Source organism: Convolutriloba macropyga, chromosome 8 (assembly GCF_964194025.1).
Source record: "Convolutriloba macropyga chromosome 8, txConMacr16.3, whole genome shotgun sequence".
In the NCBI taxonomy this organism is placed as follows: Eukaryota; Metazoa; Xenacoelomorpha; order Acoela; family Convolutidae; genus Convolutriloba; species Convolutriloba macropyga.
Genome location: NC_134475.1, coordinates 55,196,929 through 55,224,094, shown reverse-complemented (window position 1 = coordinate 55,224,094; position 27,166 = coordinate 55,196,929). Strand labels below are relative to the sequence as shown.

Genomic DNA, 27,166 nt, shown 5'->3' with positions numbered 1-27,166 from the left:
TGAAATTATTCTTTTAAATCTCGGTAGAATAATGACTGTCACCGATTGCTATTTTCACAACTTTATAATGGTATAAACATTTGTTTATTGCCGGTTATACCTCTATGTTGTTTAAACAATTATAAGTGTAAAGACGCCTTTAGTTTGTTCACACAGAAATAAATGAAATCAAATTTTAAAAAACATAGCCGGCAGATTGCCGGAATAGCTGCGAAAGAATAGACCTGCGTGCCATATAATAGAGATAGAAACAGATACAGATCTAAATTGAAAAAAAAATCGACGCCGCTCAAAAAAACTAGGCTAAAAAACATTCAGCGATAAATCAATAAAGGTTTTAAAAATTCATTCCACAGAAGCCTCTTATTAGGGACCTTTACTGCACATATGAGTTCCTTTGACCTTAAACAAATTCAAATTAAACCTAAGTTTTAAAGTGCAAAAGTCATTTTATTGAGTGAGTTAAGTCACGTATGATCAAAATCTAATCACGCAAATAACCTAAAAACTTTCGCTAAAGCGAGTGAGAAATGACGTCACGCGCGCAAATGCCGTTAGTGAGAGGAAGAAGTCATTCAGAAAATTTGACTTTTTCAGCTTTGCTGTGTGAACAAATGTAAAACGAAAAAAGAGCGTCAGACGACGAAACAAAAAAACATAGCAGGACAAGTCCTGACGTACAATTCAAAGAATTTTCATTGACTAAACAGAAAACTAGACCTAGAACGGACTATGAATGGTTTGGAAAAACCATTTAGAAAAAAATCCGATCCAAAAAATTGAAAAAACAGTAAAAATCAAAGTGAAATTGCAGCATGTGAACAAAAAACCACTACCGATAAAGCGAATTTTTGTTCAAACACCGTATTCTCACTCTACTTTAAAATTAGAGCGAAAAAATTTCACGCCGCAAAACCACTCGCTTTTTCGCTCCGTTTCCTGTTTCGGCGTGACCAAAATCACTACTCCAATTTGACTTCAAAAATCATGAAAATGTGTGAACAGACCTTAAAAAAAACATAGCAGGACAAGTCCTGACGTACAATTCAAATTTTCATTGACTAAACAGAAAACTAGACCTAGAACGGACTATTAATGGATTGGTAAAACCATTTAGAAAAAAAATCCGATCCAAAAAAACGAAAAAACAGTAAAAATCAAAGTCAAATTGCCGCATGTGAACAAAAAACCACTAGCGAGAAAGCCAATTTTTGTTCAAACACCGTTTTCTCACTCTGCTTTAAATTTGGAGCGAAAACAATTCACGCCGCAAAACCACTCGCTTTTTCGCTCCACTTCCTGTTTCGGCGTGACCAAAATCACTACTCCAATTTGACTTCAAAAATCATGAAAATGTGTGAACAGATCTTAAAAAAAGACAGCGCCCCAATACAATTCAAATTCTTTGAATTGTAAAAAAAAGACAGCGCCCCAATACAATTCAAATTCTTTGAATTGTAAAAAACGAAGAGCACCGCAATATAGCTACGCTCAGCTTACAGCTTCGCAGCTATAAAAATGTTTACGGGGAAGCCATCCGTATTTTTAACTAAGTGAACGCGTGTAATATCAGCCTTCTCAGAACACAATTGATAAATGAGACAAATGACGTTTGCAAGCCTCCTAGCTTCATTTAAAACAATAATTCTGAATAACTTAAAATATAATTACACCAAAAATTAATCCATCAATTTCATAAAACAATCTACAATCAACTATAATACGTTTAAGCTATAATGGCATACATTAAAAGATATGCATATAAAGGAAAAAGGCACCATATTGAGCATTCTTACATAACACTAGTTTGATTTGCCCATTTTTGGGCTAATTGATAATACTTTATAATTGCAGTTACACAATGTTGAACATTGTCTATTCTAATTTCCATGTGTCTTGAATCTTTTCTAGGCACAGATTGGCGTCTGAAGCCACCTTTAAAGGGTCCTGAAGTTTCTTGGTAATGCAGAATAAACTTCATCGCATTTTCAACTGTCTTTGTTATTTTCGGGGGCAGTTTTGATGGCTCTAGAACGTGCATTATGGCCAGTAGAGCTTCCACTCGGGTACACGCAGGCGAGAGGCCTCCAGTACTGTCAAATGAGTACCTCACTTGCGGTTGGACTGCCGAGACTATTTGTTCTGAGATAAATTTATTAGACACCTGAAATTATTTCATCCGTTTAACCCGGGGTAGGTAACAGTTTTCAGCTTAAAATGACTGGTTTTACTTGAGGTTCTCGCACTTTTTTAGCTCGAAAACGATAAAGAAAGTTATAGAAAGCGTTAGCTATGAAGTAAACAATTAATATGATTAATTTAAGCCCCTTTAGCAACCGATGATATTTGTCATTAACGAGATTGAGCGAAGACAACCAAAAGTACAAAACATAGACGCAAAATTCGAAAATTCGCTAATAGCTTTTGAAAAGAAATATTAAAGAAGTCCTGAAAAACACTAACTAAGAAATCATACCTTTATTTTTTCAAAAAGCAGTTTGAAAAAAGCAGGCTTCAAATTTACTCCTTTTTCGCTCCCAGTACTACTCTAGCGTGACTAAAATCACCACTTTATTTTGACTTCTCATTCGACAAAAGTGTGAACAGATCCTGAAAATAAGACAGCGTACCGCTACAATCCAAATCCTTTGCACCGTAAAAGGAGAGCTCCGGATACGTTGAGAGGCTGACGGCAACTATTAAAAACCCTTCTATTAAAATGTTGTACGCTTGAAGGGCTTTTTAAGGATACCAATCACATCACTTTCTACAATGAATATTTCGATCGGCCAAAACTGACTTAGCAAAAAAACAGCTGAGCATATAGTTCCTCCCGTGGGATTCTTATAAATCCTATCTATAATTTCGATTTTTTTTTCACTTTGAGTGCGATTTTAGATTGCGTTGCCGAGCAACTTCTTTAAAATTGCTTGAGCAGAGTGAGAGAACTAAATTAGCATTAGTCTCACGCAAAAAACCAACCATTTCAACCAAAAATTGGTAATGCAACCTACAAAAATTAAACGATATCTAGGGCAAAATAGTAGATGGATTGGATTTTATTTGAAAATTTACCTTCTGAGCATGCCTAACAAGCAAGTCCCTGTCTGCATGAGTAAGTAGGGCTGAGTTGAGCAGTTCTCTAGAAGATATGAGAGCCCAGTGGTCTGGCAGCACATTGGACACAGACTCCTTCTCTCTTGACTCGGCTAAGTGCTTCAGTCTAGAACAATTAGAAGGTAGATAAAATTAAACAGGGAGTATTGCGAGATATCGACGCTCGCTTTTGAACTCCCCTCTTTAGATTTTGTTCTTTTCATAACCTGGTGAAAAAGTCTGCGTTTTAGTAAAAATGTCGTTTACTAAAAATGTTTTAGTAAAAATGTCGGATATTTGAGCGGCCTAATTATAGGTGCAAGCAAATATTACAATTAATATTCACTACTATAAGGGTTTTAAATGTCTATCGCATTCAAGGTGCAGGGCTTGGAAAATTCCCAGTGTTAATTTCTATGTTTATGATTATTTCGCCATTAATTTTACTATAGAAAATTTAAAACGGTATTATTTCAGTTGTCCAACCATAATTGCAGGGCAGTTAGTTATGAGCAGATCAGAAAGTTATTACGCAGATCAGAAAGCGGACATCTCAAATATTACGCAGCCAAAATCACAGTATCAAAACTATGTTGAGGTCCCCTTACCTCATTAACTACATTCGACTAAGCGTCCCCTTACCCTTTGAGAGCGATTGAGAACCACTGATCGTTGTGGCTAGTCTGGTGGAAGAGAACCAGACCCAGACAGGCCTCCCCTGGGTAGTACAGGGAATTGAAATCAGTCAAACCCACTCCTTGCAACCACTTTGAGTTGAACTGGCCGTCTGGCTTCTATAACATATCCAAATAATTAATCCAATAAATTCAAATAACAATTTATACCAAAGCCAAACAGAGCCGAGTGTGCTTATTTGGATACTACTTTTTGACTAAGAATACATCGATCTAATTTACCATGACAAAGCACAACTCAGTTGTTTTTAAAAAAAAGTAGGCTAGATTGCTAATTTGATGTGTTGAGTTAACTAAGGTTTGCACAAATGGAAAACTCAAAAAATCAAACACGATGAAATAATGAGTTCTACACTCAAAATAGATTCACACCAACTTCATTTATCAATTTCGGAATCCAAACTTTGTTCAGAAAAGCTTAAGATCGAGTGGTCGATTAGAAAGTCCAGTAAGTTTTACGACTGCCGATAGAATCAGAAAAACGATGTGCTTTGATAGAATCAGAAACAACTTTATATTTGCTACTTTTTTAAAATTTGAATACAAAAAATTAAGTATAAAAGGCGGGCTTTCTGTCGAAAGAGAGGAAGAACTCGTATTTGGACACCTGTGATTTCAAAATAATTTGAGCGTTCAGAATGAGCAAACGAACATCAATATCCAACAATGTGATCAAAGATGAAAAAAGGCGCAATCTACTTGCATACTTCTCCAACACCTCGAATCCCAGCAAGTGAGATGTCTAAATAATGCATAGCTGTGACTTTCTAAAAAGGTCCCACATCAGCGTTGCAGTTGATATTAAACTTGTCAAGATATGGCACTTCAGTGAAACGTTAAGACGAAAAAAAGAGCATTTGGAAATTTATAAACGCTGGCATTAAGAATGAAGAAATACTTCATGACAAAAAACGCATGAGCTGGTATTAGTAGGGTGAGGTGAGGGGGGGGGGGGGTGTATGCTTGTTGGTGGCAGTAGTAGTAAAAGTAGTGTGAGGTTGATGGTGGTAGCAGGGGGTTAGTGGTGGCAGTAGGGGGGTTTTGTTGGGGTTGGTGGTAGTAGTTGGGGGGTTGGTTTTGGTACTAGGGGTTTTGGTCGTGGTGGAGACGGCGGCAGTAGGGTGTTAGGGTGTTTGTTAGTTGGGGGTTGGTGGTGGCGGTGGAAGTTGAGGCGGGGGGGGGGGGGGGGGGGCTGGCGGTTGCGATAGGGGTGGTGCTTGTAAAAAGGGGCAAAACAAACTTTACAAAAATTACCTTTTGTTGAAAGTTTCGGGGTTCAGCTTTACCACTAAAGCGTCAAAGCGTACTGTAATGAGCAAGTTTCTGTAATTGGTTGAAATATTGATGCATAATGCTTCTAAGTTTTCGATGAAAACGTCGTCCTTTTGCAACTTTGCAGACCTATTAAAGTTGTCAACACACATTTCCATCGTTTTGTGGGAGCGTCACAAAATTCTTAACTTCTTAATTCCCGTATCCATCTGACATCTTTTTAGTAGAAATTGTATGTAGTCTCAATAATATACTCTCATTTTTAACTTTTTTTTTTACAAAGTATCAGTAGGTCTAAGGTAGGCAAAACAAAAAAAATATTAAGACATAGGACAGACATCTAGTTAATATTAAAATAGCTATTTCATTTCAGCTGTTACATCTGCCTATTTAGTTAAACATATCCTCTTTCACCGTTTTTGCTTTCCATGTTGTTGCTAATCATCTGTAAACTCATTATCAAAACAGAAGTTTACTTCAGTGAAAAACAGTAAGGGCCAAAGATCATACCTGCATGAATTTGATGAACTCTGCCACTTTGGTCATAGTTTCTAATGACACCACATTTGGGTCTATTTGGTATGCCTTAGCAAAGGACACAAGACTCAGACCAGCCCCACCCAGCTTGGCCTCTGCCATTCCTGCTTTCGTCTCTGGCTCTTTCGACCACACCTGATAACAGCAATGGCATTTAAGTCATTTAAGGATGCACATTGTCAAACGGGTCATAGTAAGTGCTGAGATTCTATGCATTAATTTCTTAAATTCTCTTACATGCTATCATTTGTTAATTGTCAAAAAACCTGATTAAATTTTGCTCAAAACTTTTCGAAAACCTAAAGAACTAGAAATCGCTGCATCTTTGGGGAATTTTAAATTTTTCAATATTTTCTCTATATATGACACAAAACAAAAAATTGCATAACCAAAAAAAATTTTTTTCTGCGGACATTCAAGTTAATTAAGATTGGTTGGTAATTTACTCTCACTCTGCAACAGAATTTCTAACGAAATAAAGGATTGGTACCGCCCTCACTCAAACTTTTTTATTAACTACCACGCTCTCAAGCCCCGGATGTCTCATGAATTACGGTGTTTGAGAAATCAGATGTAATCTAATCTAAGAGCCCCTTACAGCATGAACGTGATCCTGACTGGTCCTGAGAGGAGCGACCCTGTGAGTGAGCCAAGTAGTGGTCTTCACAATGGCACTTTTCACTTCATCACTTGGCAGCACTTCATTGATAGTGGCGAGGGAGTAAATGGTGCCCGCGTGACGTAACAGGTTGTAGTCATCCGGGATACGCACACTCTTGTTCAAGTTGACCTCAAACACAAAAATAGCCGGTAGAATACCGGAAACGACTCGAATCGTCGTGCAAAACAATCTCTACCCTAACTTGAACAAAATCAGAAAATCGAAAAAATCACTAGAAATAACAAAAATAGTAGACTAATATAACATGCAAAGCGTTAAAATTTTTTCTGTTCAGGGGTGTGTGTAGGTGCTGGTGGGGGGGGGGGGGTGGTAGGTGGGGGCAGGTAGGTGGTTGTGGGGGTGTAGGTAGGTGGGGCGGGGGGTAGGTACGTTGCGGGGGGGTAGGTACGTTGGGGGGGGGGGGGGAGTTAGGTACGTGTGGGGGTCGTTTTTTTGGGGGGCGGGTAGATAGTTAAATGGGATCAAATTTTCTCAAATTGAACTCTTCACCTTGAATTACAGACTGTTACCAATTGCTATACATTACAAACTAAGCTATTGTTAAAGTCCAATACAGAAGTCAACAATCAAAAACGGAGGTAATCGCTCGAACAGAAAGAAGTCAAAATTCAAGTCATGAACAAACTTGCTTTCTGCTAAAAAAACATAGCCGGTAGAATACCGGAAACGACTTGAATCGTCGTGCAAAATAATCTCTATTCTAACTTGAAAAAAATCAGAATATCGAAAAAAACACTAGAAATAAATATCAAAAATAGTAGACAAATATAACATGCGAAGCGTTAAAATTTTTTCTGTTCAGGGGTGTGTGTAGGTGCTGGTGGGGGGGGGGGGGGGGGTGGTAGGTGGGGGCAGGTAGGTGGTTGTGGGGGGTGTAGGTAGGTGGGGCGGGGGGTAGGTACGTTGCAGGGGGGGGGAGGTAGGTACGTGTGTGTGTGTGTGTGTGGGGGGGGGGGGGGGGCTAGGTAAGTACGAAGGTAGGGACCTTGGGGTTGGGGGGTAGGTACCTTGGGGGGGTTAGGTACGTGTGGGGGTAGTTTTTTTGGGGGGCGGGGTAGGTAGTTAAAAAGGATCAAATTTTCTCAAATTGACCTCTTCATCTTGAATTACAGACTGTTACCAATTGCCATACATTACAAACTAAGCTATTGTTAATGTCCAGTGTTCGAAAACAGAAGTCAACAATCAAAAACGGAGGTAATCGCTCAAACAGAAAGAAGTCAAAATTCAAGTCATGAACAAACTTGCTTTCTGCTAAAAAACATAGCCGTCAGAATACCGGAAACGACTTGAATCGTCGTGCAAAATAATCTCTATTCTAACTTGAAAAAAATCAGAATATCGAAAAAAAACACTAGAAATATCAAAAATAGTAGACAAATATAACATGCGAAGCGTTAAAATTTTTTCTGTTCAGGGGTGTGTGTAGGTGCTGGTGGGGGGGTGGTAGGTGGGGGCAGGTAGGTGGTTGTGGGGGGTGTAGGTAGGTGGGGCGGGGGGTAGGTACGTTGCAGGGCGGGGGAGGTAGGTACGTGTGTGTGTGTGTGTGTGGGGGGGGCTAGGTAAGTACGAAGGTAGGGACCTTGGGGTTGGGGGGTAGGTACCTTGGGGGGGTTAGGTACGTGTGGGGGTAGTTTTTTTGGGGGGCGGGGTAGGTAGTTAAAAAGGATCAAATTTTCTCAAATTGACCTCTTCATCTTGAATTACAGACTGTTACCAATTGCCATACATTACAAACTAAGCTATTGTTAATGTCCAGTGTTCGAAAACAGAAGTCAACAACCAAATACGGAGGTAAATGCTCGAACAGAAAGAAATCAAAATTCAAGTCATGAACAAACTTGCTTTCTGCTAAAAAAAAAACCTGTAGAATCTCAATACTCCTCTTCGAGTCGTAAAAACCTGTAGAATCTCAATACTCCTCTTCGAGTCGTAAAAACCTGTAGAATATCAATACTCCTCTTCGAGTCGTAACAAGAAAACACTAATCATCACAGCAGAAATCACAATACATTTGTTTTACTCTACTGCGTTCCAGTTGCAAAAAAATTACCTCAACAATTCCATTAACTATTTTGGGGCTATTCCCATAGCAGTCCCTCTTTAAATCACAATGGTATACTACTGATGAAAATTTTCTTCAAAAGCTTCAGGTTCCAGCTTCAAAAAATATGCAAACCTTAAGTGAAAATTATCAAACAAAGAATTCACGATACTAATTGTGTATTTTTCATTGCAATATCGTAATATCGCTACGGCGAAGACACATATGTGTGGCAAAAAGTTCAGCTAAAGAGGACTTGTTTTTGTTTGCAACAACCCGGCCCCTATAAGTCAGAATTTCTAAACATATACAATGAAGTCCTCTTACTTCTCCAAGAACAGCCTAATAAAATGAAAGAATGATGCCACAATAAAACTACTGATTGAATAAACTCTTTCGGTTGTATTAAAGTAGTAAACGTGAAACAGTCTTTCTTGACTTTAAAGTTATGGACAACATTTTGCATCAAAACATAACTGACTAATGTGGGAATATTACTAGTGGGGCTCAAAACTATTGCAGGTTGTTTCAGGAGGGCTTCAAATGATGTCATTAGAGGTTATTATATACTCTTCATTGACTTTTCTAACTGAACTTCCGCCACTTGAGTTTAGATGCTGAAACTTTTGAATGAGAGAAATTTAGATCACACAAAATCAATAAGTCAAGGGTGTAAAAGTCATTCAAACAATTCAAGAGGAAATTTAGCGTAAAGACCAAAACCTTTACAATAATTGCTTCAAACTTCGTCCGAGAGCGATTTAAAAAATCAAAACGCACCCGACAGATTGCCGGAAAATAGCCGCCGTTGAAACCCATAACCACGATTAGGATTGAAAGAAGAGAAAAAAAAACTAATGAAAAAATTGATTTTTGTGCACAAACATCTTTAAATTGTGAACTATTTTGATGTCATTTTGGAACTGAACATCCTCCTGTTTCGCAGCGAGACAACACAGGGGCTTGCATCAATACCGATAAGCATTAGAGATGTTATCTCAGATCAAAGTTCGAGTAACAGGCTTCCAAAATCGGGCTTTATTGGTTTATCCCGTTTCTATTTCTGATTTCGTTTTTTGATACTGACTGTCTATTTTGAATTGCTTTGCAGAGCAAATGCCGTCTAAAAACACTTTTAGCAGAATGGTAGAAGAGTGAAACTAGCCTAGAGAAGTCAAAAAGATTTCACGCAAAACGTTGAATAAGCCGCTGTGAACTAAGATGAAGCGAAAAAAAATTATTCGACGAAGTAAAAAACATAGCAGGACAAGTCCTAACGTAAAATTCAAAAACTTTCATTGACTAAACAAAAGACTACACCTAGCAGGGACTATGAGTGAGATGGGAAAACCATTTCTAAAAAAATCAGTTCAAAAAATTAAAAAAGAAAATCTTAAAAAATCTTAAAAATGCAGCACGTGAATAAAAAACCGCCAGCGAAAAAGTGAGATTTAGTTTAAACAAAAAAATTAGGCCTAGATTGAACTATGAATGGATCGGGAAAACCATTTAAAAAATCCGATCCAAAAAATCGAAAAAACGGTGAAAATCAAAGTGAAATTGCCGCATGTGAACAAAAAATCACTAGCGAGAAAGCGAATTTTTCTTCAAACACCGTTTTCTGACTCTACTTTAAAATTAGAGCGAAATTTCACGCCGCAAAACCACTCGCTTTTTCGCTCCATTTCCTGTTTCGGCGTGACCAAGATGACTTCACCAATTTGACTTCAAAAATCATGAAAAAGTGTAAACAGATCTTAAAAAAAGACAGCGCCCCAATACAATTCAAATTCTTTGAATTGTAAAAATAGGAACGCTATAATGGCCAGCTGAGGCGGCTATTAATTGGGTATTAACAATAAACTTGATGTTTTTCAAAACTAATGTTGTATAAAAATAATGCTATATTTTAACTGCGTTTTTGCTATCTTTAGGTATTGAAATCTTGAGGAACAAAAATCTTGAGGTTTTCGCTATCTTGATGTACGTTCAAACACTATACAGTGTTCTAATTTTTCACAATTAATTTCATCATACTTCCTTGTTTAGCATCATGAAATATTCTTGTTGAGTTATTCTTGCCGTGTTCAACTGATTTTGTATGTAGTTTTGATCATTGTTTGCAGTAATTGTATGGGCTAATCGCGTCATTATTGTTCAGTAGTAACCTAAATTATTCCGATGATGACTCAATTATCAAATTAAGCTCATCAATAGAGTACAACTACTCCAGAGTTTAGAAAAAGGTCAATTTCGTGATTAATACTTTATTTACATTTTCTTTAGTTTTTCTCGAAAAAATTTTGAAGAATTATTGTAGAGGTATTGGTCTTTATGCTAAATTTTCTCGTGAACTTTTTGAATGACTTCTACGTCCTTGACTTATAGGTCTTGCGTTATCTAAATATCTTCCATTCACAAGTGTCAGCACGAAGAGTCAATGAATAATTGGTTTGTTTTTTTTTTCACTAAGAATATTATTAGTGCTATAGAATAACCTCATTTGAAGCCCCCCTTTAATGAATTTAGTCCCTCCTCCACTGAAACAGCCTGCAGTAGATTTTAGCTTACACTAGTGGTTCGAGAGCAATTCTACCGACATAGTCGGTTATGTTTTGATGCGAAATTTGGTCCGTAACTTTAAAGACCAATGCAGTCAGTCCTTTATGATTCTGACATTGTTTCACGTTTACTATTTTAGTTCCACCGAGAGTTTATTCAATTAGTAGTTTTATTGTGGCATCATCTCATCATTAAAAATGTTAAATCTGCTGGAAATGACAAAATTCTTTTAATCAAAAAGTTGAATAAAACTTCATCGAATCTCCGAAAAAATTCCATGACTAATTTTGGTTACAAAAATAATATAGTTTCAGAAGACTTCGTTGATAATTTTTTTTCGTTAAAATCGGTATAGTAATTCTTGTAGAATCAGTTTTACTGTTATTCTCATCGATCCAAACCATGTTTCTTGTTAAGCAGATATCATTTGAATATAGTATTTCAACGATCTATTGAAAAAATAGCAGACGTAGTTCATGAGTGACCTCTCGGAAAAATCTTTACTCTATCAATTGGCTTTTGCAGTTTGTCATCTGTTTGAGTACAACTTATAATCATCAGCAAACTTCGACTGTTGGTTTATTCATAAAACAACGCACGGTTCGCGTTTGAAAACATTGAGTTTTTGAGCCTACAAAAATTAGTCACGCTATTTAAATTAGTCATGTGACAACTCAAAATTAGTCACGCTAAAAACCCACTGATAGTTGTAACACATAATACAAGAAAGGAACTAGAAAACTGGCCAGAAGAGATCAACAAAACTACTTCTAACAGCGAGATGAATCTAGGTTATAACTGCACCACTAAATTCAAAAAAGTTCAACAATCAATGTGTTCAAATATCAGACATCTCTCATTTCTCAATGATTTAAAACTCTTCTGGTTTCTGATTGAAAACACCGACCACTGTCGGAAAATTACTCTCAAACGACTGGTGGGCGCTCCATTTATTGAATTCAGGCGTGCTGAAATACGTTCACTAAGGGGCTGCATTATATTATCGTCAAAAAGTTGTAAAATTTGTTGTTAAAAAAGTGTAAAATAAAACCTATTTTGACAACTTCTCATTTCAGCTTTATTAGTAAGCTGCCCAATAAAGTTCAGCTGCTAAAATGGTGAATGAGAGCAATTTAATTTCGATCACGCAAAACTCAGAGTCAAGGGCGTAAAAGCCAAAAACGGTCAAGTAAAAAATTTTGCGTACAAAAGACACACACGTTTACAATAATAGCTCGAGAGCAAATAAAAACCACGAGAAGCACAATAATAGCTCCACTCAGATATCCCTTTGTCAGTACTTAAAGCTCGGATACATACCAAATGTTTAGCTGCTTTCAAAAGGTGAACAAAATGAGCACTCACTTGGTAGATGAAGCTTCCATCCTGTTTGATATTGCTGAGAATGTAGTCTCTTGATAGCTCTATTCTCTGGAGCAGAGACAGGTCTCCAGTGAAACTGGTTCTCAGTCTCCTCCTTTCCCCTTTTCGCTCGTCTGACTCATCTGCCTAAATTACAAACTTTTCATAAGGTAACCATTACAAGTGACTTTGTTTTCAAACTGGCCCAGAAAACGTTGTCGTTAAACTTAGATATTTAGCATAGTCAGATGCAAGCTTATTTTTATTTGTTCCAACTGTAGTTCAACAAATTCAGTCCAACAACATTCAGCTTATATAAATAATAGTTTTCATTACGTTGCACTAACAAAACAAATAATTATCATCTAATATTGATTAGCGCCGTACAAAACGGATGCAAGGAGGCATTTTGCCTGTTTCAACACCTTTTATACAAAATCTGAGTTTTTCAAAAACAAATAGCAAGAGCAACGGTTATTTCATTACATAAAGATGGTTCCAAGCTGGATGAAAACAACTATAGGCCAATCTCTTTACTAAATATTTTGAGTTATGAACGTTTTTTCAACAGAATTTAACAATACTTCGAATCTCGTTGCTTCGAAGATGCTTAAGATACATGCATAAAGAAACCTGGACAAAATGCTCTCGAACAACAGGCGAGCAAAATACTTCAGAATGGGCTATAGCCTTGATAATTTGTAATCAGAAGCAAAAAAGACTGAAGCATTGAACCATCGGCAATCCAGCCCCTGTAATACATTATCTTATCCCCTTTGCTTTAGCAACAAAATTATGCTCTCAATAAGCGAAATTGAGGTTATCAAAAATCACGAAGTCAATCGTGAAAAAGTAACTCACGAAGTGAATTAGAACGAATGTTTTAGAACAAACGAGCTAAGCAAAAATTTGCCTGAAAAGACACACAGGTTTAACTTAATTGCTTCAAACTTCATTCAAAAGCAACTAACATAAAAACTATAGGATGCTGTACAGAACTAAAACAACCCGAATTAAATACTATAGCTACTTGGCTTGAAGAAAAAATGGTACAATTTTAAGAAGGCTGCTCAAATGAAATTAAGATCAAATTCCCCAGATTGTGTAAAACTCTCTCTTTAATCGTTTAAAATATCAATCAACCAAAGCCAGAAGTTAAGTACTTTGGAATGAACTTGAGCAACAATTTTAATTCGATCTCATTGATATCAGGCTTAGATTAGTAAAAAAAATGTGGATTTATTTGGAAACTTAGACACTACGTATTACTCCTATATTACAATATGGCGCACTAATACAATCCTTGGTTCCAATAGCTACTCTTCATTGGAACCAGTCTTTCCATTACAGAAAAAGGGTAATAAATTAATCCATTTGTTCAATAAAAATTTAATCAATGCAAATAATTGTTTACAAAGAACACGATTTCATCGATTTCTGAACAGCATATTTATAAACTTCTGATTGTTCTCAGAGCCAAAAATTATCAACATGCAAACCTTGATCAACATTATCAACATGATCTGAATCTAGTTGAAGAACCCTCGTGTTAAAAAGTTGAAAGGTAGTCAATCAGGTTTCGAGGTTTTCAGCTATACAAAAGATTGAAATCATCTGGAGTTACTACGTCAGAAATATCGAGTTATTACGGGGAGGAGTGTTCTGGGTTACGGGTGGAATGAGGTGGTGGGCGGGGTGGAGAGGGTGGTAAGTTAGGAGGGGGAGGAAATGGTGCGCGGAAGAGTGCAGGGTTTAGGGTTTAACTGGGGTTCAAACTATAGAAACTCTCCTCATAAAGTGAATTTGTCTCTTAAACTGCTTCGGTTAATTCAATTCTTAGAGACAAGTGAGCCATAAGGCTTTAAGAGAACATAATGCTCTCCGCGCTTTACCTGTTTATTCCTTTTTAGGACGTAAAATCAAAAGGTTCCAACGATTTATTTTATTATGAAGTAAGACTTCAAAGGAAAGGGTATCAAGAGGTATTGATTTGAATCTAGTTGAAGACCTCATGGGTAAGTGAAGGATTGAGAGGTAGTCGTATCGAGGTTCTAAGCTATACAATGGATTGAAATCTATTGGAGTTATTGCGTGAGAAAAATTATGAGTTGTTTACGTGGCCGAATGTTCTGGGTTACGGGTGAAAAGAAGTGGAGTGGCGGATAGTGAAGTGGGGAAGGGGTGGTGTAGTAGGATGGAGGACGCAGTGTGGGCGGTTAGGGTATTAAATTGAGAAGGTCAAACTCTAACCACCCTTCATATCATGAACTTGTCTCTTGAACTGCTTCGCTGAATTGCATGCGCCGAGACGAGTGAGCCATAAGAATCTAAGAGAACTTAATGCCCTCACGGCTTTACCTGTTCAAACATTTCCGGACGTGAAGTCAAAAGGACCAGACGAAAAATCGGTCAGCGCAAAAATTGCAGAAGAAGACCCAAGCAGTATTGTAATTGCTACAATCTTCGTTTGATAGCAATGAACCATTTTGTCATCAAGTAATGAATTCCTATTTAGTCAAAAATTCAAAAAATAACAACTTAGGTTTGAGCGAATGCATTGAGGATATAAATTAGCAACAATTGTTAAAATATTGTTCCAAATGTTATCAGTTCCTGCTTTAACCTAAACTAAACTGTCCAGTAAATAAAGTTAATGTATTTGGATGCAACAAGTTTTGAATTAAGCGATGATTTATTTTTAATTTTTGTCGAGTAACATAAAATTTATATTCGGGTCAGATTGAAGTAGGTTTGGGAGATTTGGTTATCTGTCCTCGCTTACCGTCGATGTATTTCAGAATAACGAAATGCAATCTTTTTCTTTTTTGCGTTAACGAATTTAAAAGATTTTAAAAGATAAAAACAAAAGGGAGGGCATAATAGATCCTTAGTACGGTATCAAATAACTTCAGCTTGCCTCAATTGCAGCATAGGCATTATCTTCTTTCATGAACTCTTCATTTTTCTCTCTCCTCAAATGTCCCTCATGTTTCTTGTCCTCTAGTCTACTACTGCTGCCAGCACTATTGCCACTGCTCAAGTTACCAAACTTCTTTTTCTGATGGTTGATTCGAATGTTTTTGAGTTGGTAAATCAAGTAAAACAAGATGCCAAATAGAATTGCAAACTGAATGGCCGTCGCATTCTGACGACAGAACCTGCGAAGATTCATCTCATCTCAATTTAAAGCCGATATTCCGCCAATTTCACACAAAACAAGAGTAAATCTAAAACACATTTGTTACACTGCAAATGTGCCACAAATTAACAGCATATTGCTATAACCTGGCAACATATGTCAAACTGAAGACAACAGACACACGCATACTTTTGCACCATTAAAAGAAGTCTGTTACAAAATTGTTCTTACTTTTGTAATTGCTACCACAATAGCTGTGCAACGCGACTCAGTGTGTCGAGAGTAGTTTCAAAATATCTTTAAAAACCAAACAAAAGATCGAAATAATGAAATAAAAATCAAATATGAAGTAAATGCTATTTAATGAATGAAAAACAAATTCGATTAAATTATTCGAACTAAATTTCAGTTGTTAAAAAAATTAAACCAGATAATGATTTTCATCCGAACGAAAATTCAGTATAAGAAACGCAAACATTCTTTTATCTTCAACCCGAAAAACATGGAAAATACTTGCAATCATTAAATTAAACAACCTCACGTCTCACTAGCCAAACGTTTAAAAAAGGAACGACAGATTGCCGGAAAATAGCCGCCGTTGATTCCAATAAGCGTGATTGGGATTGAAATAACAGAAGATATTGAAAAAAAAAGATTTTTGTGCAAAAACATTTTTTTAAGTCCGATTTATTTTGATGGCATTTCGTGGTTGAACATACTTCTGTTTTAGAGAGAGGCTACAGGGGCTACTATCAATACCAATAAGCATTAGAGATGGTAACTAAGACTTACAGGAACGACGTTCAATTAGCGGGCATCTAAAATTGGGCTTTATGGGTTTATCCCGTTTCTACTTCTGACTTCAATTTTTTATACTGACTCTGTTCATTTTGAATTGCTTTGCTGAGCAACTGATGTTCAAAATCACTTTTAGCAGAATGAGAGAAGAGAGAAACTAGCCTAGAGAAGTCAAAAAGATTTCACGCAAAATGTTGAAAAGGCGGCAAAATGAGGTAAAGCGAAACATTTTTTATTCGACGAAGTAAAAAAACATAGCAGGACAAGTCCTGACGTACAATTCAAAGAATTTTCATTGACTAAACAATAAACGACTTAAAATGGACTATGAGTGAATTGGGAAAATCATTTCTAAAAAAAATCAGATAAATTAAAAAAAAACACAAAAACTCGGTGTCAAAATGCCGCATGTGAACAAAACACCACTAGCGAGAAATGAAAATTTGGTTCACACAAAAAACTAGGCCTAGAATGAGCTATTAATAGATTGGGAAAACCATTTAGAAAAAACCCGATCCAAAAAAATCGAAAAAACAGTAAAAATCAAAGTGAAATTGCCGCATGTGAACAAAAAACCACTAGCGAGAAAGCGAATTTTTGTTCACACGCCATTTTCTCACTCTACTTTAAAATTAGAGTGAAAAAATTTCACGCCGCAAAACCACTCGCTTTTTCGCTCCATTTCCTGTTTCGGCGTGACCAAAATCACTACTCCAATTTGACTTCAAAAATCATGAAAATGTGTGAACAGATCTTAAAAAAAAAAGACAGCGCCCCAATACAATTCAAATTCTTTGAATTGTAAAAAAAATAGGAGCGCTATAATAGCCGGCTGAGAAGATGAGGGCGGCTATTAATTAAACAACCTCACGTCTCACTAGCCAAACGTTTAAAAAAGGAACGACCGAGTGGATGCGACCGAGCGGTAACGATTCAGAACATCATACTAAAAGAACCACTCAGTGACTTAACGCCCTAAGGACTTAAACTGTGTATTCCGTTTCTGACGACAAAAGTCAAGTGGTCAAACAAAGAACAAAGAATTGAATGTAAACTTAGAATTGAGCCTGGCCGGCGGATCAACTGAACAATGCCAGACAAACAATCTCACAAGTTTAGCGAAAAATCAGTCATCAAGAGACTTTCTAGCTTAAGAAGACTACTGGTAGCTCAAACCAATGTAAATTGAAATCCCGTTAAAAAAAACTCAAACTGACAAAAAACAAGAAAAACAAGCACAATTTTGTAATAAAAACTTCAAAAAAAGAACTTTTCATTTAAAATTAAGAAGCAACTTAAAGAATAAAGTCAGCTGAGAGCTTATGCCGAACTTTAACTGTTTATCCCGTTTCGAACGCTAAAAGTCATCAGCGAAATGCTTCAAAACATCTTAAACATAGCCGGAAAACTCCGGAATCGACTCGCAGTAAAATATAGATTAAACACAAACCTATTAGTAACTGATCAAACCATTAACTTCATTACACCAATAACTTTGGAGCAATAAACTGAGGAAACAAATCAGGGAAAAGCCAAAAATGAACATTTCTCTTGGAATTTTTTTTCAAGTTGCGACTCCAGAAGCATAGTTTATATTAATTGTCTGGTATCATTTACTTCGGTTCAGCAAATATATATCAAGTAATGGGAAAAGATAAACATAGCCGGCAGATTGCCGGAATAGCTGCGAACGAATAGACTTGCGTGCCGTATGATAGAGATAGAAACAGATACAGATATAAGTTGAAAAAGTTATCGACGCCGCTCAAAAAGATATGTAAAAAAATCTGCGATAAACTAATAAAACTTGTTAAAATTCATTGCACAGAAGCCTTTTCATTAGGGACTTTATTACACATATGAGTTCCTTTGACCTTAAACTAATTCAAAATAAACTTAAAGTTTAAAGTGCAAAAGTCATTATATTGAGTGAGGTAAGTCACTTTTGATCAAAATCTAATCACGCAAAGAAAACTTTTACTAGAGAGTGACAAAAGCCGTTAGTGAGAGTAAGAAGTCATTCAGAAAATATTACTTTTTCAGCTTTGCTGTGTGAACAAATTTTAAACGAAAAAAAGAGCGTCAGACGACGAAACAAAAACCAAGAGCACCGCAATATAGCTCCATTCAGCTTGCAGCTTCGCAGCTATAAAACAATACACACACACACACTCTCTCTTTCTCTCTCACATAAAAACGCGGCATGATGAGAAAATCAATCTCTTCACTCTGTCTTGAATTCGTTCAGCTCTTTGACCTAAACAGTTATTTTTCACGGCATTGACTTTTACATCCTGTTTCAAATACACTCGAAAAAATTATCGATAAAAAAGGCGCATCATCACTACTCCTCTTCGGGTCTTCAAAACAGATTAACATAAGTCCTCTTCTAGGCACTAAAAGACAGCGCCCCAAAACAATCCAATTCTTCGGATTGTAAAAAAGAATCGCGCCTAATTAATGAACGTTGAAAAGCTGACGGCCGCCATTAAAAAAAAACCAATTGAAAACTTGTTCAATTGAGCAATATAATTAGTATCTGAAAGCATTAAATTAATCAAGAGATCATTTACATTTACATGCACACTGAAAGCACCTTTCAGACACATATTAATCCCATCACTCAAAATAAACATTCATTTGTAAAGCCTTCCACGCCTTCTCTCAATTCCATGAAAGCAACAAACAATTTACCTCAAATTTCATCAAGAAATAGATTACCGTAAAATTAAGGCAAAAATTATTTGATCACAAGTCCGATCCCACGTAAAATGAGTGCACCTTTTGCACTCTAATCGATATTCTTTCTCATTTTTTTCTAAGTAGAATGAAGCTTCTTATTTCGTTTCACTGTTTCATTTCTGTGTCACTGTCGCCAGCATTAGATGAGAATTCGGGGAATTTGTCCAGAACATCTGTCCATGTACAGTTCTTCATCGACAGATCACAGACGACTTGTGCGACCTCGTCCACGTTGATTCTCACCTATAATTAACACATCAACACAATAACACGGGCGCCGAATATCAAGTTTAAAATCAACAAAATATCAAGGCCATACAATCAAATACTGCAGGTTGTCAAAATTGTAGTTTTATGCGAAGGCATAATAATTAGGATTTAACTTCTAGGCCGAAGCTTTGTGCTGCAGACGCTACCGGAAAAGATTTGAACGAGCGCCGTTCAGTTAAACCATAGTGATGTTTTTGAAACATGATAACACAAAACCGAAAACTTTTTCCAGGCAGAGCCTAGAATGTTTTCAATAGAATATCACCATACAAAAGAGATTCTCTTCCAAGAAAAAGCAGAAAGTATTTGCACCATTCAGCCGGTAATGGGGGGAATCATGTCTCTACGAAGCTTGAAAAGATGGTATTAAAGTTTATTATAGCTTCTACTAGGCCTTAAAAAAAGTTGTAAACCATAGTTTCTTGTACTAAGATTTTTACTTCTAAGACATAAAAAGATGGTATTAGATCTCATTATACCTTCTACTTACAAGATTTTAAAAAAAATGTCAGACGAGAAAAGATCAATTGAAAAATTGAATAAAAACCCAACACGAGTCAAATAGTTGATACAAATACGGTTTGGGAGCAAATCCTAACCGCCTAAGGAACTCCTCATTGCAAAAAAACAGCGGTTTAGCAGAGTTAAAATTTTCTACTCTAATAAGAAGAATGAAAAAAAGACAATATTTCTGGATTGCAGAGACAATTTTTGTTGCGCCACTTCAACTTTCTAAATTGTGTTTTGCAAATGTTTTTCACTGTCCGATGACCAATCAAAAATCTAGACCACTGGATGACAGGATGTTAAGGAGACCATTTGTACAAAAACCAGGGAAAAATGATATGACAGAGCATGTGAAAAGAAATTCTCTCTATGAAACGGAAAAAAAATATTTACTTTAACTTGCATAAGAAAAGAGTAAAAATTCTCACGGCAAAATCACTAGTCTGTTTCAAATAATCAATTATGAAAAAAGATTTCAAAATAGCAGGAAAAATTTTAGTCAACAACCGAAGTAAAAAACTCATTAGAGCTCAAGGACACTCCAAATGTCAAATAAGACAGGCAATTGATCGAAGGCAATTGATTAACGATTATTATACCATCAACTACCAATACTCACCAAACAAGCATAAGTATGAAGCAGAAACGTTCACGAATAGAGAAAAATTTCAGAAAAATTGTGAAAGCTTCTAAAAAACAACAAAAGTGTCATAAAAATGATAGAAAAAAAATTAAAAAATAGCCTCTGGTTGTCGATAATGACGTCCCAAAAACATCGAAAAGATTCACAAAGAAAAACTGTTTCCCCGTTTTTTGATTTGGAAAATCAGCATGATATAAGTGCTGCAAGTTCTTTTAGAGAGAACTAACTGGTTCCTTCACAAATTGCAATTGCAAATGTAATTGGGATCTTTTCCAGATTTTTAAAATGAGCACTTCAGTACAATTTAAATCCTTTTGATTGTAAGAATCTACAATAAAACCAGAACTAGCCTTGCTGTTGCTTCGCGTTGGTCAAAAACACGTAATTTTTTACGCAACCTTAGCAAAAAATATAAATTGACAAAATTGAACAACATCGCTGGCAGATTGTCACAAAATAGCCGCAATAGCTTCGTAGATCTGCAGTCTCAAACCGATCGTTAGAGAAACAGATCAAAAAAATTATCAGGTCTCAGTCAAAGTAACGAAAACCAACGGAAGTCAAACTAAGAACACTGTTCTCGGTAACTGCACAAAAATACGGAAAAACTCAACAGCGAAAAAAGTAACGATTATTATACCATCAACTACCAATACTCACCAAAAAAGCATAAATTTGAAGCAGAAACGTTCACGAATAGAGAAAAATTTCAGAAAAATTGTGAAAGCTTCTAAAAAACAACAAAAGTGTCATAAAAATGATAGAAAAAAAATTAAAAAATAGCCTCTGGTTGTCGATAATGACGTCCCAAAAACATCGAAAAGATTCACAAAGAAAAACTGTTTCCCCGTTTTTTGATTTGGAAAATCAGCAAGATATAAGTGCTGCAAGTTCTTTTAGAGAGAACTAACTGGTTCCTTCACAAATTGCAATTGCAAATGTAATTGGGATCTTTTCCAGATTTTTAAAATGAGCACTTCAGTACAATCTAAATCCTTTTGATTGTAAGAATCTACAATGAAACCAGAACTAGCCTTGCTGTTGCTTCGCGTCGGTCAAAAACACGTAATTTTTTACGCAACCTTAGCAAAAAATATAAATTGACAAATTTGAACAACATCGCTGGCAGATTGTCACAAAATAGCCTCAACAGCTTCGTAGATCTGCAGTCTCAAGCCGATCGTTAAAGAAACAGATCAAAAAACGTATCAGGTCTCAGTCAAAGTAACGAAAACCAACGGAAGTCAAACTAAGAACACTGTTCTCGGTAACTGCACAAAAACACGAAAAAACTCAACAGCGAAAAAATTAACGATTATTATACCATCAACTACCAATACTCACCAAAAAAGCATAAATTTGAAGCAGAAACGTTCACGAATAGAGAAAAATTTCAGAAAAATTGTGAAAGCTTCTAAAAAACAACAAAAGTGTCATAAAAATGATAGAAAAAAAATTAAAAAATAGCCTCTGGTTGTCGAAAATGACGTCCCAAAAACATAGAAAAGATTCACAAAGAAAAACTGTTTCCCCGTTTTTTGATTTGGAAGTTCAGCATGATATAACTGCTGCAAACTTCTTTTTGAGAGAATTAATTGGTACCTTCACAAACTGCAATTGCAAATGTAATTGGGATCTTTTCCAGATTTTAAAATGAGCACCTCAGTACAATCTAAATCCTTTTGATTGTAAGAATCTACAATAAAACCAGAACTAGCCTTGCTGTTGCTTCGCGTCTGTCAAAAACACGTAATTTTTTACGCAAACTTAGCAAAAAATATAAATTGACAAAATTGAACAACATCGCTGGCAGAGTGTCACAAAATAGCCGCAACAGCTTCGTAGATCTGCAGTCTGAAGCCGATCGTTAAAGAAACAGATCAAAAAATGTATCAGGTCTCAGTCAAAGTAACGAAAACCAACGGAAGTCAATCTAAAAACACTGTTCTCGGTAGCAACTGCACAAAAATACGGAAAAACTCAACAGCAAAAAACTTAAGGATTATTATACCATCAACTACCAATACTCACCAAACAAGCATAAATATGATGCAGAAACGTTTACGAATAGAAAAAAATTTCAGAAAAATTGTGAAAGCTTTTAAAAAAACAACAAGTGTCATAAAAATGATAGAAAACAAATTAAAAAAATAGCCTCTGGTTGTCAAAAATGATGTCCCAAAGACATCGAAAAGACTCACAATGAAAAAGTTTTCCCCCGTTTTTTTATTTGGAAGATCAGCATCATATAACTGCTGCAAACTTCTCGTTGAGAAAACTATTTGGTACCTTCACAAATTGCTTTATGAGCATTCTTAGGTTCATTTGAATAATTCGAGAAAATATTAAACGTAAACGACTAACATCGGGAGAATCTCCCTTCAAATGACCGTCGAGCGCTTGTGTGCAGTAGTAGCAAGCAGAAATTTCGGGATCTAGCATTAGCTGGCGGGGGTCTCAAGCTCGCGGGTTTGGAGCTGAAGTGAGACAGACCGTGGGGAAATAATTGGGCCTAACTGGAATGTAATTGGGATCTTTTTCAGATTTTTAAAATGAGCACTTCAGCACAATCTAAATCCTTTTGATTGTAAGAATCTACGATAAAACCAGAACTAGCCTTGCTGTTGCTTCGCGTCTGTCAAAAACACGTAATTTTTTACGCAACCTTAGCAAAAAACATAAATTGACAAAATTGAACAACATCGCTGGCAGACTGACAGAAAATAGCCGCAATGGCTTCGTAGATCTGCAGTCTCAAAACGATCGTTAGAGAAACAGATTAAAAAAAAGTATCAGGTCTCAGTCAAAGCAACGAAAACCAACGGAAGTCAAACTAAAAACACTGTTCTCGGTAACAACTTCACAAAAATACGGAAAAACTCCACAGCGAAAAAATTAACGATTATTATACCATCAATTACCAATACTCACCAAACAAGCATAAATATGAAGCCGAAACGTTCACGAATAGAGAAAAATATCATAAAAATTGTGAAAACTTCTAAAAAACAACAAAAGTGTCAAAAATGATAGAAAACAATTTAAAAAATAGCCTCTGGTTGTCGAAAATGATGTCCCAAAGACATCGAAAAGATTCACAATGAAAAAGTTTTTCCCCGTTTTTTATTTGGAAGTTCAGAATGATATAACTGCTGCAAACTTCTTGTTGAAAAAACAATTTGGTACCTTCACAAATTGCTTTATGAGCATTCTTAGGTTCATTTGAATGAATAATTCGAGAAAATTTTCAACGTAAACGACTAACATCGGGAGAATTTCCCTTCAAAAGACCGTCGCGCGGTTGAGTGCAGTAGTAGCAAGCAGAAAATTCGGGACCTAGCATTAGTTGGCGGGGGTCTCAAGCTCGCGAGTTTGGAGCTGAAGTGAGACAGACCGTGGGGAAATAATTGGGCTTAACTGGAATGTAATTGGGATCTTTTTCAGATTTTTAAAATGAGCACTTCAGTACAATCTAAATCCTTTTGATTGTAAGAATCTACGATAAAACCAGAACTAGCCTTGCTGTTGCTTCGCGTCTGTCAAAAACACGTAATTTTTTACGCAACCTTAGCAAAAAACATAAATTGACCAAATTGAACAACATCGCTGGCAGACTGTCAGAAAATAGCCGCAATGGCTTCGTAGATCTGCAGTCTCAAAACGATCGTTAGAGAAACAGATTAAAAAAAAGTATCAGGTCTCAGTCAAAGCAACGAAAACCAACGGAAGTCAAACTAAAAACACTGTTCTCGGTAACAACTGCACAAAAATACGGAAAAACTCCACAGCGAAAAAATTAACGATTATTATACCATCAATTACCAATACTCACCAAACAAGCATAAATATGAAGCCGAAACGTTCACGAATAGAGAAAAATATCATAAAAATTGTGAAAACTTCTAAAAAACAACAAAAGTGTCAAAAATGATAGAAAACAATTTAAAAAATAGCCTCTGGATGTCGAAAATGATGTCCCAAAGACATCGAAAAGATTCACAATGAAAAAGTTTTTCCCCGATTTTTATTTGGAAGTTCAAAATGATATAACTGCTGCAAACTTCTTGTTGAAAAAACCACTTGGTACCTTCACAAATTGCTTTATGAGCATTCTTAGGTTCATTTGAATGAATAATTCGAGAAAATTTTCAACGTAAACGACTAACATCGGGGGAATTTCCCTTCAAAAGACCGTCGCGCGGTTGAGTGCAGTAGTAGCAAGCAGAAAATTTGGGACCTAGCATTAGTTGGCGGGGGTCTCAAGCTCGCGAGTTTGGAGCTGAAGTGAGACAGACCGTGGGGAAATAATTGGGCCTAACTGGAATGTAATTGGGATCTTTTTCAGATTTTTAAAATGAGCACTTCAGTACAATCTAAATCCTTTTGATTGTAAGAATCTGCGATAAACCCAGAACTAGCCTTGGTGTTGCTTCGTGTCTGTCAAAAACACGTAATTTTTGTACGCAATCTTAGCAAAAAACATAATTTGACAAAAATGAACAACATCGCTGGCAGATTGTCAGAAAATAGCCGCAAAAGCTTCGTAGATCTGCAGTCTCAACACGATAGTAAGAGAAACAGATCAAAATGTATCAGGTCTCAATTAAAGTAACGAAAACCAACGGAAGTCAAACTAAAAACACAGTTCTCGGTAACAACTGCACAAAAATACGGAAAAACTCAACAGCGAAAAAATTAAGGATTATTATACCATCAACTACCAATACTCACCAAACAAGCATAAATATGAAGCCGAAACGTTCACGAATAGAGAAAAATATCATAAAAATTGTGAAAACTTCTAAAAAACAACAAAAGTGTCAAAAATGATAGAAAACAATTTAAAAAATAGCCTCTGGTTGTCGAAAATGATGTCCCAAAGACATCGAAAACAATCACAATGAAAAAGTTTTCCCCCGATTTTTAATTGGAAGTTCAAAATGATATAACTGCTGCAAACTTCTTGTTGAAAAAACCACTTGGTACCTTCACAAATTGCTTTATGAGCATTCTTAGGTTCATTTGAATGAATAATTCGAGAAGATTTTCAACGTAAACGACTAACATCGGGGGAATTTCCCTTCAAAAGACCGTCGCGCGGTTGAGTGCAGTAGTAGCAAGCAGAAAATTCGGGACCTAGCATTAGTTGGCGGGGGTCTCAAGCTCGCGAGTTTGGAGCTGAAGTGAGACAGACCGTGGGGAAATAATTGGGCCTAACTGGAATGTAATTGGGATCTTTTTCAGATTTTTAAAATGAGCACTTCAGTACAATCAAAATCCTTTTGATTGTAAGAATCTGCGATAAACCCAGAACTAGCCTTGCTGTTGCTTCGTGTCTGTCAAAAACACGTAATTTTTGTACGCAATCTTAGCAAAAAACATAATTTGACAAAAATGAACAACATCGCTGGCAGATTGTCAGAAAATAGCCGCAAAAGCTTCGTAGATCTGCAGTCTCAACACGATAGTTAGAGAAACAGATCAAAATGTATCAGGTCTCAATTAAAGTAACGAAAACCAACGGAAGTCAAACTAAAAACACAGTTCTCGGTAACAACTGCACAAAAATACGGAAAAACTCAACAGCGAAAAAATTAAGGATTATTATACCATCAACTACCAATACTCACCAAACAAGCATAAATATGAAGCCGAAACGTTCACGAATAGAGAAAAATATCATAAAAATTGTGAAAACTTCTAAAAAACAACAAAAGTGTCAAAAATGATAGAAAACAATTTAAAAAATAGCCTCTGGTTGTCGAAAATGATGTCCCAAAGACATCGAAAACAATCACAATGAAAAAGTTTTCCCCCGATTTTTAATTGGAAGTTCAAAATGATATAACTGCTGCAAACTTCTTGTTGAAAAAACCACTTGGTACCTTCACAAATTGCTTTATGAGCATTCTTAGGTTCATTTGAATGAATAATTCGAGAAGATTTTCAACGTAAACGACTAACATCGGGGGAATTTCCCTTCAAAAGACCGTCGCGCGGTTGAGTGCAGTAGTAGCAAGCAGAAAATTCGGGACCTAGCATTAGTTGGCGGGGGTCTCAAGCTCGCGAGTTTGGAGCTGAAGTGAGACAGACCGTGGGGAAATAATTGGGCCTAACTGGAATGTAATTGGGATCTTTTTCAGATTTTTAAAATGAGCACTTCAGTACAATCAAAATCCTTTTGATTGTAAGAATCTGCGATAAACCCAGAACTAGCCTTGCTGTTGCTTCGTGTCTGTCAAAAACACGTAATTTTTGTACGCAATCTTAGCAAAAAACATAATTTGACAAAAATGAACAACATCGCTGGCAGATTGTCAGAAAATAGCCGCAAAAGCTTCGTAGATCTGCAGTCTCAACACGATAGTTAGAGAAACAGATCAAAATGTATCAGGTCTCAATTAAAGTAACGAAAACCAACGGAAGTCAAACTAAAAACACAGTTCTCGGTAACAACTGCACAAAAATACGGAAAAACTCAACAGCGAAAAAATTAAGGATTATTATACCATCAACTACCAATACTCACCAAACAAGCATAAATATGAAGCAGAAAAGTTTACGAATAGAAAAAAAATTCAGAAAAATTGTGAAAGCTTTTAAAAAACAACAAGTGTCATAAAAATGATAGAAAACAAATTAAAAAAATAGCCTCTGGTTGTCAAAAATGATGTCCCAAAGACATCGAAAAGACTCACAATGAAAGAGTTTTTCCCCGTTTTTTGATTTGGAAGATCAGCATCATATAACTGCTGCAAACTTCTTTTTGAGAAAACTAATTGGTACCTTCACAAAATGCTATTGCAATTATAATTGG

At 36.2% G+C, this 27,166-nt stretch overlaps 2 protein-coding genes across 2 annotated transcripts in view; both read right to left on the bottom strand.

Annotated features, from left to right (window-relative positions):
• Positions 1-1,642: 1,642 nt before the first annotated feature.
• LOC142344198 (uncharacterized) lies at positions 1,643-15,499 on the bottom strand. The gene is made up of 7 exons (XM_075395736.1): positions 15,168-15,499; positions 12,254-12,397; positions 6,199-6,390; positions 5,574-5,735; positions 3,739-3,890; positions 3,076-3,223; positions 1,643-2,164 (listed from the first exon to the last, which is right to left on the bottom strand). Exons 1-7 carry the CDS (start codon positions 15,420-15,422, stop codon positions 1,793-1,795), a joined length of 1,425 nt encoding a protein of 474 aa, XP_075251851.1. The 5' UTR covers positions 15,423-15,499; the 3' UTR covers positions 1,643-1,792.
• A 3,187-nt stretch (positions 15,500-18,686) lies between these two features.
• The window catches only part of LOC142344841 (glycine--tRNA ligase-like), a 31,525-nt gene continuing 23,045 nt past the window's right edge, over positions 18,687-27,166 (bottom strand). The window contains exon 6 of the mRNA XM_075396842.1: positions 18,687-19,172. Within this exon, the coding sequence (XP_075252957.1) occupies positions 19,035-19,172 (138 nt within the window). The 3' untranslated portion in view covers positions 18,687-19,034. The remainder of the gene's footprint in view (positions 19,173-27,166) is intronic.